General features: G+C 38.8%; 1 protein-coding gene across 4 annotated transcripts in view; it reads left to right on the top strand.

Moving 5' to 3' along the window:
* ANLN (anillin actin binding protein) overlaps positions 1–17,634 on the top strand; it is a 37,563-nt gene that overhangs the window by 13,929 nt on the left and 6,000 nt on the right. For 2 of the 4 annotated variants that reach the window (XM_023751030.1, XM_014452744.2), the window contains exons 8-22: positions 865–997; positions 1,965–2,075; positions 3,021–3,259; positions 3,685–3,830; positions 4,106–4,265; positions 5,036–5,171; positions 5,756–5,938; positions 7,103–7,229; positions 7,842–7,890; positions 7,982–8,038; positions 8,604–8,642; positions 8,896–8,917; positions 9,751–9,863; positions 11,242–11,295; positions 16,257–16,343. In XM_023751030.1, coding sequence (XP_023606798.1) covers positions 865–997; positions 1,965–2,075; positions 3,021–3,259; positions 3,685–3,830; positions 4,106–4,265; positions 5,036–5,171; positions 5,756–5,938; positions 7,103–7,229; positions 7,842–7,890; positions 7,982–8,038; positions 8,604–8,642; positions 8,896–8,917; positions 9,751–9,863; positions 11,242–11,295; positions 16,257–16,343 — 1,656 coding nt within the window. The remainder of the gene's footprint in view (positions 1–864; positions 998–1,964; positions 2,076–3,020; positions 3,260–3,684; positions 3,831–4,105; positions 4,266–5,035; positions 5,172–5,755; positions 5,939–7,102; positions 7,230–7,841; positions 7,891–7,981; positions 8,039–8,603; positions 8,643–8,895; positions 8,918–9,750; positions 9,864–11,241; positions 11,296–16,256; positions 16,344–17,634) is intronic. The other 2 variants (XM_023751031.1, XM_006085328.3) reach the window with 1 other exon arrangement.

Genomic DNA, 17,634 nt, shown 5'->3' with positions numbered 1-17,634 from the left:
GATAAGAGAGAAACATGTATAGGCTGCCTCCTGCACCTCCCCCTCCCCCCCCAACACACACACTTGGGATTGAACCAACCACTCTGAGCATGTGCCCTGACTGGGAATCGATCCAGTGACCTTTTGGTTCATGGGTTGACACTCAACAACTGAGCCACATTGGGTAGACCTCTTTTTTCCTTTTCTTATGATCTGTTTTTGTCCTTTGCTGTTTTCTTTGCATTTTACCCACAGAGTAACTGGTAAGTGGAATCTGGGGGTAGGAACTGTCCCTAATTGTTATTTTTTGTTAATCCTCACCTAAGGTTATTTTTCCCCCAATGATTTTTAGAGAGAGTAGAAGGGACGGGGGAGAGACAGAGAAAGAGATTCACCAATTGGTTGTCTCCTGCATGTGCCCCTGGTCAGGGCTGGGGCTCGAGCCTGCAACCCAGGTATGTGCCCTTGACTGGAATCAAACCGAGAACCTTCAGTCTGCGGGTCGACGCTCTATAACCACTGAGCAACCGGCCAGGGCGTCCCTAGTTTTACAGATGTGGGCTGTGATGAGTGACACGGGGAGTTGTTTTCCACACACATGACTTTCACTTGAGTGGTTTCTCTGAAGCTGAACCTGATGCAGATTTCCATTCTCCCTTGCCTCCTACTCTCAGTGACTCACATCCTGAGAATCTCCAGAACGGGAACTAGCGCCCAGGGCTCGTGTTCTGAACGTGGCCGGGCCTTTCACACACGTTGTCTGTTTTGTTCTGAGGAAGCTTATGTAGAGTAATGACTGTGGTTTGTTTCACTTAGTAACACATAAAAAGACAAAAGTCTATTATTTTGAGAAGTAAAATGTATCTTTTCACTTGCTTTTTGCAGGAAATTCACTCTCAGAACACTCCCCTCAGAAAACATCAAGTTGTTTCAAATACCCAGTCCGGTCCAGTAACAGAAAAGGAAAAGGCGGCAGGAGAGCAGACTCCAGCACAGCCCCCCAGCCCAGAGCCCGCAGGTCAGCGCTCCTCCCTGCTTCACTACGGGAGCTCTGGACACGGGCTGGCAGTCAGAAACGCTGCTCTAGTGTGGAAAGGCTGATTCACCCCTTCATTTCCACCACTTTTTCCTTCTGGCCACGCTCTGCTTCTCTCAGCTCTGCATCCAGAGTGAGAAGGCAGCCTCTCGCCGGGAGTGTGAGCGCTGCCACTTGGAGTGTCTGGAGCTGGGAGGGGTGCATGCTCTTTACCTCGGCTTCTCTGCAAGTGCGGGCAGGTTGGAGCCTTGGGACCGAGTGCAGAGGTGATTGCAGCCGCGGTAATGGTACGCAGTGACCTGAGTGGCAGGCAGCAGGAGCTTTAAGTACACGGTGCTAACCCGTGTAACCCCGTGTCCCCGCTGGACTGGGGCTTCCGAGGCTTTGTTGACCGGCAGTGGTGAGAGTGGCTTCTTTGTCTTGTTCCTGATCTCGGAGGAAGAGCTTTCAGTCCTTCACAGAGGACAGTTAGCGGCTTCCATAGAGAGGGCTCGTTTCCTTCCGTTGCTGGTTTTTCTAAGTTGTTTTTATTTTTTTAAATGTATCTTTATTGCTGAAAGTATTACCGATGTGTCCTTATTTCCCCTACTGACCTTCTCCACCCTGCACCCTTTTTAAGTGTTCTTATCGGCACTTTTTTAAAAAATTGAAAACAAATTGCAGAACAGCATGAGAGTGTGTCCACGTGCTGATTAAACAAAAGGCTACTCACATAGATCACCGTAGGGGGAAACTGGAGGAGCAAACATAACCTGTTCTATCGGTGTCCCTTCCTCTTGGAGAGAGAAATGGGGAGGTAGGAGAGGGCAGGTGTTTGGGGTATTCTCTGTACATTTCTAAATTTGAAATCCAGTTTTGTAATCAGAAAAAAAAAGATAGAGAAGATTCTATAAACAAAAAGTTCTGGGTTCTTATAATATTAATATGGTTTTCCCTAAAACTTTTTTAGGTTTCACTGAATGTGAAATGACGAAGTCTAGCCCTTTGAAAATAACACTGTTTTTAGAAGAGGAAAAGTCTTTAAAAGTAACATCAGACCCAAAGGTTGAGCAGCAGACAGGTTGGTTTTTATTCTTTATTTCTTACTAGCACTGAACATGTTATGAGAAATAATATAATAGTAGAAGCACATATTCCACTATACGCTGTTCTATATTTCTTAAAGTTTTTTTTAAAATTGATTTCAGAGAAGAAGGGAGAGGGAGAGAGAGATAGAAACATCAATGATGAGAGAGACTCATTGATCAGCTGCCTCCTGCACGCCCCCTACTGGGGATCAAGCTCACAATCCAGGCATGTGGCCTGACCAGGAATCGAACCTTGACCTCCTGGTTCATAGGTCCATCCTCAACCACTGAGCCACGCCAGCCGGGCCAGTGTTCTATATTTCTAAGTGGCTTGTGACTTTATAATACCCTCTCTCTCTTTTTTAACTACGAAGAAGTACTCTAGCCTCCACAGAGATAGAGCACTGAAACAGCTATCTTTAGGGTACGAACCGCTGTGAAAACATGGTTGAGCCTACCCTCGCCTGGTACAGGGCGGGGAGTGTACTGCCTGGCACTTCCATGGACTGTCAGGGAGCTAGTGGCCCTGAGGCACCTGTGAATCCTGGCTTAGGTGACGCTCATGTTTCCTGTTAGTGACTGCCGCCTCCACAGGCAGCTCCCACCAGAGAAGAGTCCTTTGAAAGAACATGTTTTATACATCCGAAGCTCTTGGCTCTAACCTTGAGTTCTTACTTAATAATCTTTCTCACACCCAAAGCATTGGGTCAGCTTTTGATAATTTCACTTTTATTGGTAAGAAAATATTACTGGAAATTTGAAAATAATTTTGGTTTCATATGTTAGTAAATTGTATTGTTATTTTTTGTTTAGGAAGTGCTTTTCTTCAGGGCTTTCCCCTGTTTATTAGTAAGCATGTGAATGTTAGATCTTTTCTGCTCTCCCTCTGATTTTTAAAGGCCTGGATCACAGCGTTCACTTATTGCAATGTTTTTCAGAAGTGGAACGTGACATTGAGATGAGCGTGGATGACGAGGATGACATCAATAGTTCGAGAGTGATTAACGACATCTTCAGTGCTGTCCTGCAGGAGGGCGAGCTGGGTGTGGCCAGGAGCCCGGAGCAGAGGGGCCAGGCGGGAGCCGAGAGCGGGGAGGACCAGGAGGATGCCCTCAATATCTCCTCGATGTCGCTGCTTGCTCCGCTGGCACAGACAGTCGGCGTGATAAGTCCAGAGGTAAGAAAAGAGGAGACAGGCTCGGGACATAAAGAAACTAAAGAGCATTGGGGTCCCCTTTTGTTTAGGTGGGTACATGGGGATTTAGAACTCTGGGGCCAGGGACAGTCTGCAAACCTGACTTTAATGCTCTTTGAGAGCGAGCTGTATTATTAGCCATCCCCTCTATTGAATAACTGCAACTTTGTTTGGAAATTGAGTCAATTACAACTGTTTCTAAAGAGGGTTATGAGTGTAGGTTTTAGCTATCTTTCAACTTGTATTTATTTTTTTAGGAACTTGGTTTAGTTTTGTTTTTACGATGAATCAGTTGACTTGTGTGATATTTATTTTCCTCATATAGAGAAGAATTCATTCAGTTCTTCAGAATTATTTAGAATCAGTGACATCCATAAAACCTATTAATACCCACTGCTTCCCTGCAGAGTTTCGCTTCCTCACCTAGATTGGAATTGAAGGGCAGTAGCATACATGACGAGAGTCCCAAACCAGGAAAGTTCCAGAGAACCCGTGTCCCGCGGGCCGAGTCTGGTGACAGCCTTGGTTCTGAGGACCGTGACCTTCCTTACAGGTGAGAACATTTGGGGGAGGCATTCACTCACTAAGGCTCATGGTTTCAATTGATACAACAAGTTGGAGTCCTTGTAATTATGTTACTAATAGTTAACTTGCAAAAAACTTCGTAATAACTTCTGTCAGCTTCTCTTTCTCCCAGTGGCATTTCCCATCCTGGTGAAGTGTTCTGCTGACATGTTGCAGCATCAGTATCCAGTTCTGCTGAAATGCTGAATAAAAGATAGTGCTAGTGTGTTGCTGGGTTTCTAACAGTATAACTGTTTCCTGAAGCATCGATGCGTACAGATCTCAGAGAATCAAAGAAACAGACCGTCCTTCAATTAAGCAGATTGCTCGGAAGGAAGATGCTACTTCAAAATTGGAGGGAAAAAGGAATGCTGAAGAAAAGAGCGTCTTTCCTTGTCAGGTGAACGTCAAGCAGAAAATGCAGGTGTGTACTCGATGGAAGGGGTGTGTGGTGTTTGTTTCACGAGACTGAGCTTGAGCACGAGGCCCAGCCTTTCCGTCTCTGGGCCCTGAGGGCCTGGGACAGTGTCTGACGCCTGACACCCTGACCTCAGCAGCTGCTCTTGAGTTCAGTTTAATTGGAGAAAGGTTCTCTTTATTAGAAAAGTTGGAAGCTTGTTTGATATTATTGAAATATTTATTTTTAAACATGTTTGTCCTAAATATCCTTAAAGTATAACTATAAATTAGATGATGGTGAAATGTGCAATTTACCTTGCTCTTAAAGGTTCTTTTACTCTAGGAAAACATTTAAAAGTTACACATACATGAAATTTAAATAAAATGAATCAGGTAATCTCTATATCTCTAAACTGGGATGCATTTGAAGGCATGCAGTTGTGCAGAGTATGCTGAGAATGAATATATGAATATATTTACATCCCCACACACTCTCTCTGTACCAACTTATCTATCTGTAGCTAAAAAAGGGTGTGACTTTGTTGGACATCACCCCAATTATAATTTTAGTAAGTATGAGTTGAAAGTCTTTGTCAGGAAGAATGTTGATAGTGTAATTATTATAGTATGTTAAATGTTCCTGGTGCATAGTCTAGAAACTTGAATGGTGAAACTAACATTTGAACTTTCTGGAAATTTTGGAAATTATTGAATCAGATTGGTTATAATCCAAGTTTCAGTAAGTGAACGTGGTGACTGAATGTGGGTTTTCTCTCCTCTCATGGGTCTCACCAGGAACTCAACAATGAAATCAACCTGCAGCAAACGGTGATCTACCAGGCCAGCCAGGCCCTGAACTGCTGTGTGGACGAGGAGCACGGGAAGGGATCCCTGGAGGAAGCCGAGGCTGAAAGGCTGCTTCTGATCGCAAGTGCGTGAGACCCGTGCACTCCCAGCAGGTTTAGCCAGGAAACACTCAATTCACCTCGAATGGTCTGACACCTAATTGTAGAGAAAGGGCCTTTTCTGATAACCTGGTTCAGTTCATCTATTTTTTTGTTCTGGATAATGTCTGTGAACACCCACCACACAAAATGAGATGTAGTTTGCATGAAAGGATAAAAGAAACGGGAAAGCATTTGAAGGCATGCAGTTGTGCAGAGTAGGCTGAGAATGAATATATGGATATACTAGTATTTACATCCCCACACTCTCTCTGTACATACCTTCTGTAGCTAAAAAAGGGTGTGAATTTTGTTGTTTGTGTGTATGTATGTGTAGTGATGAATGGTGGAAAGATTATATCACATAAGAAAACTGACCAATAGTTGAAGCATTAAATTATTGGAACTTGGTAAACAGATGACCAATTAAGGTTTTTCCCAACTACCTACCACCTGTTTCTATAAAGAAAGTTACTGATTTTGTCTTTGGGCTTCTGTACTGTTGCCACATAATTGGTCTCATTTAGGAACTTTTAATATTTGAAATATTAACTTGCATCGTTTTACATAGCTGAGAAGAGAACGCTTTTGATTGATGAGCTGAATAAACTGAAGAGTGAAGGACCTCAGAGGAAGAACAAGGCTGGTCTCCTCTCCCAAAGTGAATTTGTCCCGTCCAAGGGGTCAGTCACTTTGTCAGAAATCCGTCTGCCTCTTAAGGCAGATTTTGTCTGCAGCACAGCTCAGAAACCAGGTATGGAGGTTTTTACATCTTATGTGTGATTATGAACCTCACCTAGCTTGGAATTGTGCAAATGGGAACAATTGGAGAGCATACACAAAGCTACAAAGCTTGTGTCTTGAGTCTTTAGATCCTTTTGTGAAGATGTGTGTAAAAATAACCAAGGACAGTTCATATGGGAGCTCACTATTCCACACAGTAACAGACAAAGTTCTAACTGAAAGTAAGGTTAGTTAAACATAATTTTGAACATACATCATTTTCCTGAGATGAGTTATCCTGACATAGCAATCAGTTTCATTAATTTTATTGTGGAAAGTATTTAGGGCATCTAAAATGACTCATTTTACTTACTTCATTCTATGTGAAATTCATCCCGTTAAAGAAATTTGTTCTATAAATTCTGAATTTATAGCATTTGGGAGAGTGAAGAGCCCCGCAATGGACATACTTGTATTGAACTTTTATTCCCTCTGTCCCTCTAGATTGAATAAGTAAACTTTTCTTTAAATTTTTGTGTGAGACATTCTCTTTGAGAGAAAGGAGACCTAGACTAGGTGAGAAGCGAATTTGAAGTGCAGGGAAAGTAAAGAGTGGGGACCTTTCAAGGTTTGAGCATTTTGGTAGGAAAGAGGTGACCTCAGTTCTAATTCTTGCTGTTGTCCTGTTTTGGTGGGCTGTGGGTAGAAATCTGTTGGTCATTTAATGTGTACCTTGAAATCTGTGGTTATTTAATGATAGATAGTGAAGAAATAGTTCATGTTTTCATTAGAATTTATCTCTGAGGAACTTTCACAAGTATAGTATTTTGATCTCAGTTTTGAAATATAGTAGTACATGCTCAGATGCATACTCGGGTACATACCGTTGAGTTGTATACTATTAGCTCAAGAACTAGGGGTCACTGGGTAAAACTCGAAGCCAGCAGAATTTGAGGGGTGTGAACTTATTGTAATTCCCATAGTGGGAGAGCCTGTGATGAGGCTTACTTTAGCATTATGATCATCTGCTTATGTCTTACTTACCTTTGTGTCTGGAAAGTTGATTTTAGAAAATTTTCAATGAATTTTATGTAAGTCAGTGCAGTATTCCTTTATTCCTCTGGTCTTCCAGAATGCTCGTTACCTAAATCCGATTCTGCTTGATCTGATTCTGTAATGTGATTCCTTCCTGCAGACGCAGCAACTTACTCCTTCCTGATCATACTGAAGGCAGGAGCCGAGAACATGGTGGCCACCCCGCTGGCAAGCACTACCACTTCTCTGAATGGCGATGCCCTGACGTTCTCCACCACGTACACTCTGTGAGTACACCAGGCGGTTGCGGCTCACCTGTCCCTTCAGTAGTTAATACAGCCTAAGCACACAGGTGGGCTTATCGCCTGTGAAGTGCAGAATCTTCAGTCTTTTTATGTGGACACATAACTCAGTTTCCAATTTGTTGGTTTAACTCTTCTGTTTCTGACATTTCTTTCCATTGAGTAGCATGTTGCTTCCACGTGACTGTAGGTATTTAACGTTTTGAAGTATTTTAAAATGTGTATGTGTGTAGATATGCATATGCATATAAAATATTGATCATAATTTTTTATGTATGTTTTAAATCTCATTACATACTTAATATTCAATCTCAGTGAAAGAACATATTTAGTGTCACAGACTTATTTTGAAACAAGTCAAAATTAAGTTTGAAAAAAATTACCATTATTGAAGATCTTGAGTTGTAAATTACTGAAGAAAATATTTGAAAAAATTGAATGCTCTTACCAATTTTATATTCTTAAGTGGTCGATAGCTATTGTCTTTAGTTGAAACACAGTGCATTCTTTTGCTCTGAGTCTTTTAACAGTATGGTGGCATCATCCTGGGCCATAACTTGGTATTTTTGTTATAGTTTTAATGCTTTGTGTTTTCAGGGAAGATGTGTCCAATGACTTTGAAATCAGTATTGAAGTTTACAGCTTGGTAAGCAGTTAAAACTCTCTAAAATAACTACTAGTATGTTGTCTTAAAGATAACAGATTTAAACTAGTTATGCTTTGGATTTGTGTATTAGGTGCAAAAGAAAGATCCCTCAGTGCCAGATAAGAAGAAAAAGGCATACAAATCCAAGGTGAGGATGAAAGAAACCCAGCAAATTATAATAATCAGAAACCATAGATACTGTACCAGTTTCCATATGTATAATTTTTAATGATTATCAAGTTTTTGGACAATTTTTATGCCCCAGATTTCAGGTACTGCATTTCATAGGTATGAACACTGACATAAACTTATAATCCTAAGTATAGCTCCTCATGCACTCGGCTTGATGATTCTGTTCTCTCTGTTATTTGACAGCTTACTTGTATTACCCCTTTGTCTTCCCCAGCCTTCCCTGGAGTCTGATCTCTACGTCCACTGCACCAGGGCTTAGGAGAGGTGTGGGGACAGGACTTCAGCTGGCTTCTCATTCTTCCAGCTCTTTGCTCTTCTGTTCTTTTTCAAGCCATCATTTAAAAGAATTTTATTTAGCTTTAACAGAGAAAGAGTGATAGTATGGGTAATACCTTAATAAAAGACTCAAGTATATTCGTATTTAAGAATTATTTTCTATGTGGGAGTGTCTTAAGATTGTTTATTTTTAAACTCTAAATCATAATGTTTAATAGAAAATATTCTGATATGTTTTCTTTTAGGCTATCACTCCAAAGCGACTTCTCACATCTATAACTACAGTAAGTGGAATTTTTAAAAAATTGAGCCTCCTTGTGAAATCTTCATGTTACACATATGATTGTAAATATTTCTAAACCCTTAGCACTTTGGAAGTCTTTAAAATATATTACTGGGGGGAAAAATCTCATAATTATTTAGAAAAAAAAATGTGTTCTGAAATGTTCTTGCAGTGTTAAAGAGTTTTGTATTTAATATTCAAATCTTTTATCTAATAAAGAAAATAACTTGTTTCTTCTTCACACCCTTTTTTAGAAAAGCAGTCTTCATTCTTCAGGTGAGTGGATCTTGAACTGTTTGAAACACTAGAATAAGGAAGAGAACCACGCAATTGCATAATCGCACGTGCAGCCCTCTCGGTTTATGGGTGTTTACATAGTCTCCTTGGAAAGGCATTTTCTACGTGGTTTAGTGCCACGGGAGATTACTGTCCGGTCGCCATTGTCAGATGCCACACATCTCTCAGGCCCTGGCAGCAGTGTCCGGGAGGCTGGTCACGTGACCCTTGCAGCGGCAGCAATGCCTGTCCCTGGCTCATGCTGCCTTGCAGATTTGCTATGGCTGCCAACACTGGAGTTGACCTCTGTTAGCTTTGCTGACCATGACTGGCATTGAATCATGTCAGAAAAGCATCTTTCTAGCACAGTGGGTACCCGTAAGCCAGGAAGGACCTTGTAGAACGGCTTTAGGCAGGGGCTAGGGTTGAGCTGGTTTCACTCACCACCTTTGGGCTTTTGGTCTCTTCTTGGTACAGAGTAACTAAGAAGCACCGTGCAGCATTGTCTGTGCTGCTAAGTATGCCACCTAGGCTATGGCACTGGAGTCTTCTCTCTCATTCCCATGCATTTTATGTGCACATTTTGAGGTTCTGTATCTTTAAAAACCTATTGGTCCCAAATATTCAGATGTGCCTCAACTCTACTATAGTTAAATATAAAATACGTAACAGTTTGCTGTCACTAGCAAGTTTGATATTTTCCCTTCCTATTTGGAATGGAGGAAAATGCAGTTTTCTCTGTGGCAGGTTAATGGCATTCTGTCGGGGTGAGGTGAGGAGTGATTTACACAGGGAAGTCACTCCGAACTAAGCCCCAGCCCCTTTCTCTCCAGTGATGGCCAGCCCGGGCGGTCTCCATGCTGTGCGCACCAGCAACTTTATCCTTGTTGGATCTTACACGCTGTCCTTGTCTTCAGTAGGAAACACTAAGTTTGCTCTGGACAAGGTAACCCGAATTTATTTGTTTGTTTTTAGAAAAATTAGGTCAGTGGAAATGCCCCAGTACTTTCAACTATTAAAATCTTTGACTGAAAATGTATGTTCTTAGAATTGTACATTTTAATGAGGCATTCTTATACCTAAATGATATATTTTTTGATGTTGGAAATATTTCTCCCTTGTATCTTAACAGTTAAATCCTGAAAGTATTTCATGCTGATTTATTCTAAATGTCAGTTCTGATTAAAGAAGTATTACTTTTTTTAAAATTTATTTTTCAATTATAGTTGATGTGCAATATTATGTTAGTTTCAGGTGTACAACATAGCGATTAGACATTTATATACCTAATGAAGTGATCCCTGATAAGTCCAGTACCCATCTGAAGCCATGCATGGTTATTACAATATTACAATATTCCCTGTGCTGTACTTTACATCCCTGTGACTATTTTTATTTTATTATTTTTAAAATATATCTTTATTTCAGAGAGGAAGGGAGAGGGAGGGAGAGAGAGAGAGAGAAACATCAATGATGAGAAAGAATCATTGATCGGCTGCCTCCTGCACGCCCCCTACTGGGGATCGAGCCCACAACCCAGGCATGTGCCCTTGACTGGAATGGAACCTGGGACCCTTCAGTCCGCAGGCCAACACTCTATCCACTGAGCCTAACCAGCTAGGGCCCCGTGACTATTTTTATTAACCGGAAGTATTACTTTTTGCTCTTAGATGTTAAGCTTATAGTTTTAAACATAGTCACTTGCCCATTGGAACCCATATTTTGAAATGAATAGTAGTTTTAGTTTTGACAAGATAGGGAAAGATAGGTTAATTTCTTAGACAAGTATCCATGAATCGAAAGTGTTTCCTTCCCACACTTTCCTCCCCAGGTTTAAAGCATCAGCATTCAGATCTGTGTAATATCACTGAGTGCTTTTCACCATACTGTGATATGATTAAACTTTTAATAACTAACAACACCATTTTAAGGAATGAGAACTAGAAGCAAACTTTAATTTTGGGTTGATCCCTGCTTCATAATACAGGGGAATTTTTAAATATTATAAGAGATTTTTGTAGTTAGAATATAGAGATGAAGTATTACACATTAGGAGGCCTAGTTAGTGTTGGCCTTGCTAGGAATTTCCTCTTTAACATTGAGCAAAGATCCTTCATTTCTCATAGCTTTAGAATTCCATGAAATCTTTCTTGTAGTTGACAGACTATATTTGAAATTTTGATTATTGTTAATGCATAAGTGTATTTTTTAACATGTTAATTTAAAAGATTCCTGTACCTTTTTACTTAGCAATTCAGCTAGTTTAACAAATTGAGTGACCCTAGATTTTTTTTTCTCTTTGTCTTTTATTTTGTTTGTTTTAGATAAATTATGATGTAAAAGAGCGAGAGCTACTGGGCTATTTGTTCCAGGAAAAGGTTGCAATTTTTTCTTTGCTTGAAACTAACAAGCTAAATCAATCCTTAAGTTTTGGCCTTTATGTATTTGTTTCACTAACCACTCTTCTGCCTTCTTGGTTATTTTGAATAAGGACATTATATACATTCTTTCTTTAGTCTCTTGCAGTGGGGCATCTTTGTTCTTTTTTTCATGCATATTTGGTGTTGGCTTTCCTCCTATTTCTTTTTTCATGTTTTAATTCGTTCAGATTCTGTAGTCACTTCAACGTTGATTTTCTGGGTACTAAAATAACAAATTAAATTTATTCAAGATTGTTTACCTCCCATATATTGAAAGAGCTATTGGTGATGCTTTCAGTAGAAAACTTATTTGGTCACAATTGGCTATAGGCATATTGCTATGTAGATGATATTTTGTTTATAATTTTTAAATTAAAATGAATTTAACATTAAAATTATACTAAGAATAATCATATTTTAGATTTTTAAAAGGATTTTTAATATCTTTTTGAAGTTCAATTGCAAGCATTTTTTGAGTATTTAGAAATGCTAATTTATAAAATGCTGGACAGTATTAGTTTATTTTATTTATTGTTAGAACAAGATTTGCAGATTAAACATAAGAACTGGGATTCTGTGAACTGTATTCCTTACTCTCTTTTGTCTGTCACAAAGCCAATTTCTACATGTGCAAGCGATTTCATTAATCTCTAAAATGGAGGGATTCAGTAACACGTTAAATATAGAATGTTTGCTTTTTGAAATTTTTTTATCTGCCATTTTAATTCAAAATGTCACAAAATATTTCTATTCTCTTAATTCTTTTGAATTTATAACTTAAATAGGCAACCATGTGATTGAGTGCAAAATCATTTTATTTAAATGGTTGTCTCTAATACTCTAAAGTCTCTTTCATATACAACACAATTTTGATGTCAAGTTTGTCCCAAATGTACTTTTGTGAGTGCCAGGAGAAAGCAAATAGTTGTTCCAATTGTTTGTAGTTGATATAAAAGAATATTTAAAATAGTTATGTTTAGGTGTTCTTTAAATTGGTGGAGAAAATGGAAGACCTTTTATACTCATATAATTATTCTATTTAATTAACTTTGAGAGAGTAAACAAGTGTCCCATATCTTACCAGATACTATCGGTACAAGGGAGTGTTGGCCTATTTTACTGGTGCCTTGACCAGTAATACAACAGCTATCTCTGAGATCCCTTCAGAATAGAATGACCTTTGAGGTTAATCCAGACTGTTTGCTCTAGAGATTTAGGGCACCACTAACAGGAGATTACCTTCTTATTTGAGGTTACAGATACCTGATGTAAAGTCTGGCATCCTGGAATTCAAATTATGAATCTCAATGAGTCACAGACTCTCAAGGACTTTCTTTTCTTTGAATAACCAATCCAAAATAGTCATAGGTTTTTTGCTGTTTTAAAAAAATACTCAGGTTTTATTACATGTTTTGGATAAAGAGAGATGGACATCCCACAGCTCAAGCTCTGACTTAAAGAAACCTCATAGATATTTCTGCTTTCCAGGACACAGGGATGTCAATTTAAATGGCTTTAGGGCAACCAATTAGCATTGTAGAATTTTGAGGTCACAGGAAGAGTGGTTAGGGTTCTGGTGTGCACAGAGGTGTTCTGGTAAGCCTTTGGCCTGGTGTAATGATTAATGGTATCCCTTTCTCTCTCAGAAATATCCCAGTGTGTTAAGATTACACAGTTGTCCTGGTTATAGGTTCATTTTACAGTTCTTAACAGTATTCTTAAAATACCCTTTTGTTCAACAGAAAACAGAATAGGCTCATACATTTTCATCTCTCTCCAAACTCAAGGGGGTAGTAACATCGACTCTTTTGTGAATATTTTCAGTTCACTTTTTCAGAGCAAGCTTCTAATCAAGAACATTGTGTACTTCACAGTTGTGGAGTTAGAGGGACCATTTTCTTTTTATCTTTCTGAGATTCTTTTTACCAGCAGCATTCTGCAAAACAATGGAATTCTCTTTTTTAGCATTGAGAGGCTACGGAACTTAAAACTGACTATATGGAACAGAAAAAGGCAAGGGAATTTATAACAAACAAAATAATGAGATATGTGGTGTTTTGATTCTACATTATGGTTCCCTTTTAAATCCAGAAACTTTGAGGTTTGTCTAATGGAATTAATCTATTGAAATCTATACTTTTTGGCCAAGAGAAGATTAAATTGTTGGAAACTAACCTTACAATTAAAACTTTAAAATTTAGACTGTGCCCTAGTTGGTTTGGCTCAGTGGTTAGAGTGTTAGCCCACAGACTGAAGGGTCCCAGGTTCGATTCTAATCAAGGGCACGTACCTCAGTTGCAGCATTGATGTTTCTCTCTCTGTCTCTCCCCTTCCCTTCCACTCTCTTATTTAAAAAATTATTTAGACTGAACTAAGATTATTCCAACTAGGAGATCATTCTTTTTCACTGGACAGCAGGAATGACAGACATTAACATCATTCTTTCTTGACCAGAAGTCAATGTCAATAAATATATGTATGTTAACCATTTTACTCTAATGACTCAACCTCTCCAATTGAATTTCTCATGTTTGTTATAATCTTTAAATTCTAAATCTTTTAAAATTCTTACATATACTTAAGCAGCTTTTATAATTTAAGGTACTTTTGACATGAAAAGTCTTTATGTTGATAAGAATGATACATTTACAAATATTTATGTGAATGTTTACTTTTAAAATTTTTTAGTAAATTTATTGGGGTAACATTGGTTAATAACATAGATTTCAGGTATACAACTTTATATATGACATCTGTATACTCTATTGTCTGAATGTTTTCCATGCTAGATAAACAGCATGATTTTATTTGGAAAAAAATCAATCCCCCCAAATTCCAATCAGTAAGAACAATATAGTCTCAATTTAGGCATTTAATTCTTGTTTTGTCAATTTATGTTTCCTGTATTTTAAAGCTACATTATTAGGTCTGTGAACATTTAAGATTATTATATCATCTTGATGAATTATTCACTTTATCTCTGATAATATTAAAGTCTATTTTATCTGCTATTAATAGCTACAACAGCTTTCTCATGATTAGTGTTTGTATGTTATATCTTTTTCCTTCCTTTATTCTCAATACATCTGTGACTATATATGTCAGATTTGTGTATAAACGTATTTTATGGTCATATTTTGTTATTTGGTGTGACAATCTTTTGTCTTTTCATTGGGGTGTTTAGCCCATTTATATTTAATGCAATACCAATATAGTAGGGCTTAGTCTACCACAACACCAGGCAAACTTTTAGCCTACAGGTTAAATCTGGCTTATGGCTTGTTTTGTTTTTTAAATTGCCCCTGCAACACCTAGTCTACTTTCTGCGTCTATGAGCTTGGCTACTTCAGGTACATATACGTGGTATATACTTCCAGGTATATATGTGGAGCCAGAAGTATCTGTCCTTCTGTGACTGGCTTATTTCACTTAGCATAATGTACTCAAGGCTCATTCATATTATAGCATCTGACAGAATTTCCTTTTTTATGGCTAAATAGTATTTCCATTGTATCTATATACCATATTTATTTTTTCTTTTTTTCAGTAAAGAACTCTGGGTATTTATTTGCCCAAACAGTGTTCTTTTAGCAAACATTTATTGAATGCCTGGGTATGATTTGACAGTAGGATATGGGAACAGCCAATAAAAAGACACAATAGTCAACCTCATGAATCTGCTATGTGGGCTGTGGGTTAGGACACATAAGAAAAGATGCACAGGGGAGTTTTAAAGCCTAAAAGACAAACTTCAGAGTAGTTTTTATATTCAGAAATGGGGAGGAAGGAGAAGACTGCATCACATTTCCAGTATCTGTTCATCTATTGATGGACATGTAGGTTGTTTCACCTCTAGGGTATTATGAAGATGCTACAATGAACCTGGGAGTGCAAATATCCCTTTCAGGACCCGATTTCAATTCTTTTGGGTAAATTTCCGGAAGTGGGATTGTTCGATTATATGTTATTTCTATCTTTAATTTTTTGAGGAATCTACATACTGAAAAGTTTTGAATTTTGATGAAGCCTAATTTCTCTGTTTGTTTGTTTTTTTTCTGTTGTTGCTCCTGCATTTGCTCTCATATCTGAGAATGTTTCCAAATTCATGATTATTTAATATTTACCTTTATGTTTTTTTCTAAGACTTAAGATTTTATTTGTAGCTCTCATACGTAGGTCATTGATTCATTTTGAGTTAATTTTTGATATATGATATGAGGTAGGGATCCAGCTTCATTCTTTTGCATGTGGATATCCAGTTTCACAACCCCATTTGTGAAAAGATTGCTCTTTCTTTATTGAATGGTTTTGGTACCCTATTGAAAATCAATTGGCTATAAGATGTATGGGTTTATTTCTGAACTTTCAGTTCTGTTCTTGTCTATACGTCTATTCTTATGCCAATACCACACTGTTGTAGTTATGGTAGCTTTGGATTAAGTTTTGCAATTGGGAAGTATGGTTCTTCCAGCTTTGTTTTTCTTTTTTAAGATTGTTTTGCTTGTTTGGGACCTCTTGCAATTTCATATGAATTTGAGGATCAACTTTTTAAATCTGCAGTTCACTGTTACTTACTTCTGAGTAATATTTTGTTGTATTACTGTACCAGTTGGTTTATCCAGTCTCCTATTGAATATATTGATGGAGAATGGATAAGCACTTGTATTCTCTTCTTATATCTGTGTTTTCTTGATCATGTTAAGGGTTTTGTTTTTACCAGCTCTAATTTGAATGTGCTTATTCTTCAAAAGCACTTGATGCTGAGGAACCAGTGGCTTTTTGGCCACTTAGTTTATATTCCCGCTTTAGAAAATAGTGTGTTTTCAAGGCACAATATTCTCCGTTCATGATTAAACTCTTATCAAGAAAAATGCCAGTTTGAAAGTGTTTTGCAAATAATTTACTGTCTTTCTTCGCAGGTGCCCTTTTTATCTCCTTTGGAAGGTCATATTTATTTAAAAATAAAATGTCAAGTGAATTCAAGTGTTGAAGAAAAAGGTTTTCTAGTAAGTAATTTATATGTATTTTCTTTTTTTCTGTTTTGTGAAGGTTAGACTTGATTTTTCGTAGGCAGGAAAGCCTGTGTGATTCAGTGGTAAATTGGTTGAGTAAAGATTCCCTGCATGTCCATTACATGCCAGTGACTGTGCTGGTGTGGGAATGTCCTAGGCCACAGAAGTTCCTCTGCTCAGGAACTTTTAGTTTAGCTGGGAGAAGGACAAGTGGACAGTAAATACGATACAGTGCTATCAAGGTCAAAAGCACAGAGTGCGTGCACGTTAATAAACGGGCGGTCAGGGAGTGGACATGAGGAATGGGAGTGCGAGCAGCTCCTTGAAACAGAGTTTGGCTGCAGGTGGGTGAGAAGCGTGTGGTACTTGACAGGATCTTTAGGATAAAAGAAGGATTTCGTTGACATCTTATTAGGCTCAACTTGAGTCTTCAGATACAATGGGTAGCTTTTAATAGGGTTGGAGATTGAGGCAGTTCAGGAAGAATTCCTGGGATAAATAAGATCATGAGAGTGAGATGAAATCAGACCCAAACCACACTACACGGTCACAGGACTGATTTTGTACAGAATTATATTTTTTCAGTTATCAGAGGAGAAACGTATGTGTGAAGAATATGTGGATGAAGGTGGGTGTGATGCAAGAAGTAGGGAAAGTCCAGTAGCTTCAGTTTCCTCTGTGAAGCAAGAACCTGAATGAAACAAAGCATTCGCAGTGGCTGTGAAAGGTGCAGTAAGAGGAGCTGGGTTGCCCGGCAAGTCCACGTGGCCAAGTGGACGGTAAACCTGGCTTCCCTGCTAGCTTTTCTCTCGTGCACATCCAGCAGGTGGCACTAGGTAGTCTTGGAAAAGCCTGTCTATAAATCCCTGGGTTGAAGGCAGTGTTTACTTACTGACCTTTTAATGTAAATATTTCCATATTGTATTAGAGACACCGTTATCCAGTCTCCTACTGACGGTGACGGATGGACTCTGGCAGCTAGTTCATTTACATATAATGCCTGAGCTCTAAGCTAGTTTGTTCTCTCTCCTCAGGCTTATCCTCACAGAAAGGGCTCTGGACTCTCCCAGATAACTTCTGTCCCTGTCTAATCAATGCATTTTAATGACCTCTGCCCTCTATCGAGTAGAGGGGGCCCAGCAGGTGTGGCTCAGTGGTTGAACGTGGACCTATGAATCAGGAGGTCACAGTACATGCCAGGTCAGGGCACATGCCGGGGTTGTGGGCTTGATCCCCAGTGGGGGGCGTGCAGGAGGCAGACGATCAATGATTCTCTCTCATCATT

Source organism: Myotis lucifugus, unplaced genomic scaffold (genome assembly GCF_000147115.1).
Source record: "Myotis lucifugus unplaced genomic scaffold, Myoluc2.0 scaffold_18, whole genome shotgun sequence".
NCBI lineage: Eukaryota > Metazoa > Chordata > Mammalia > Chiroptera > Vespertilionidae > Myotis > Myotis lucifugus.
The sequence above is the reverse complement of the archived record's forward strand: the minus strand, read 5'-3'. Positions and strand labels throughout refer to the sequence as shown.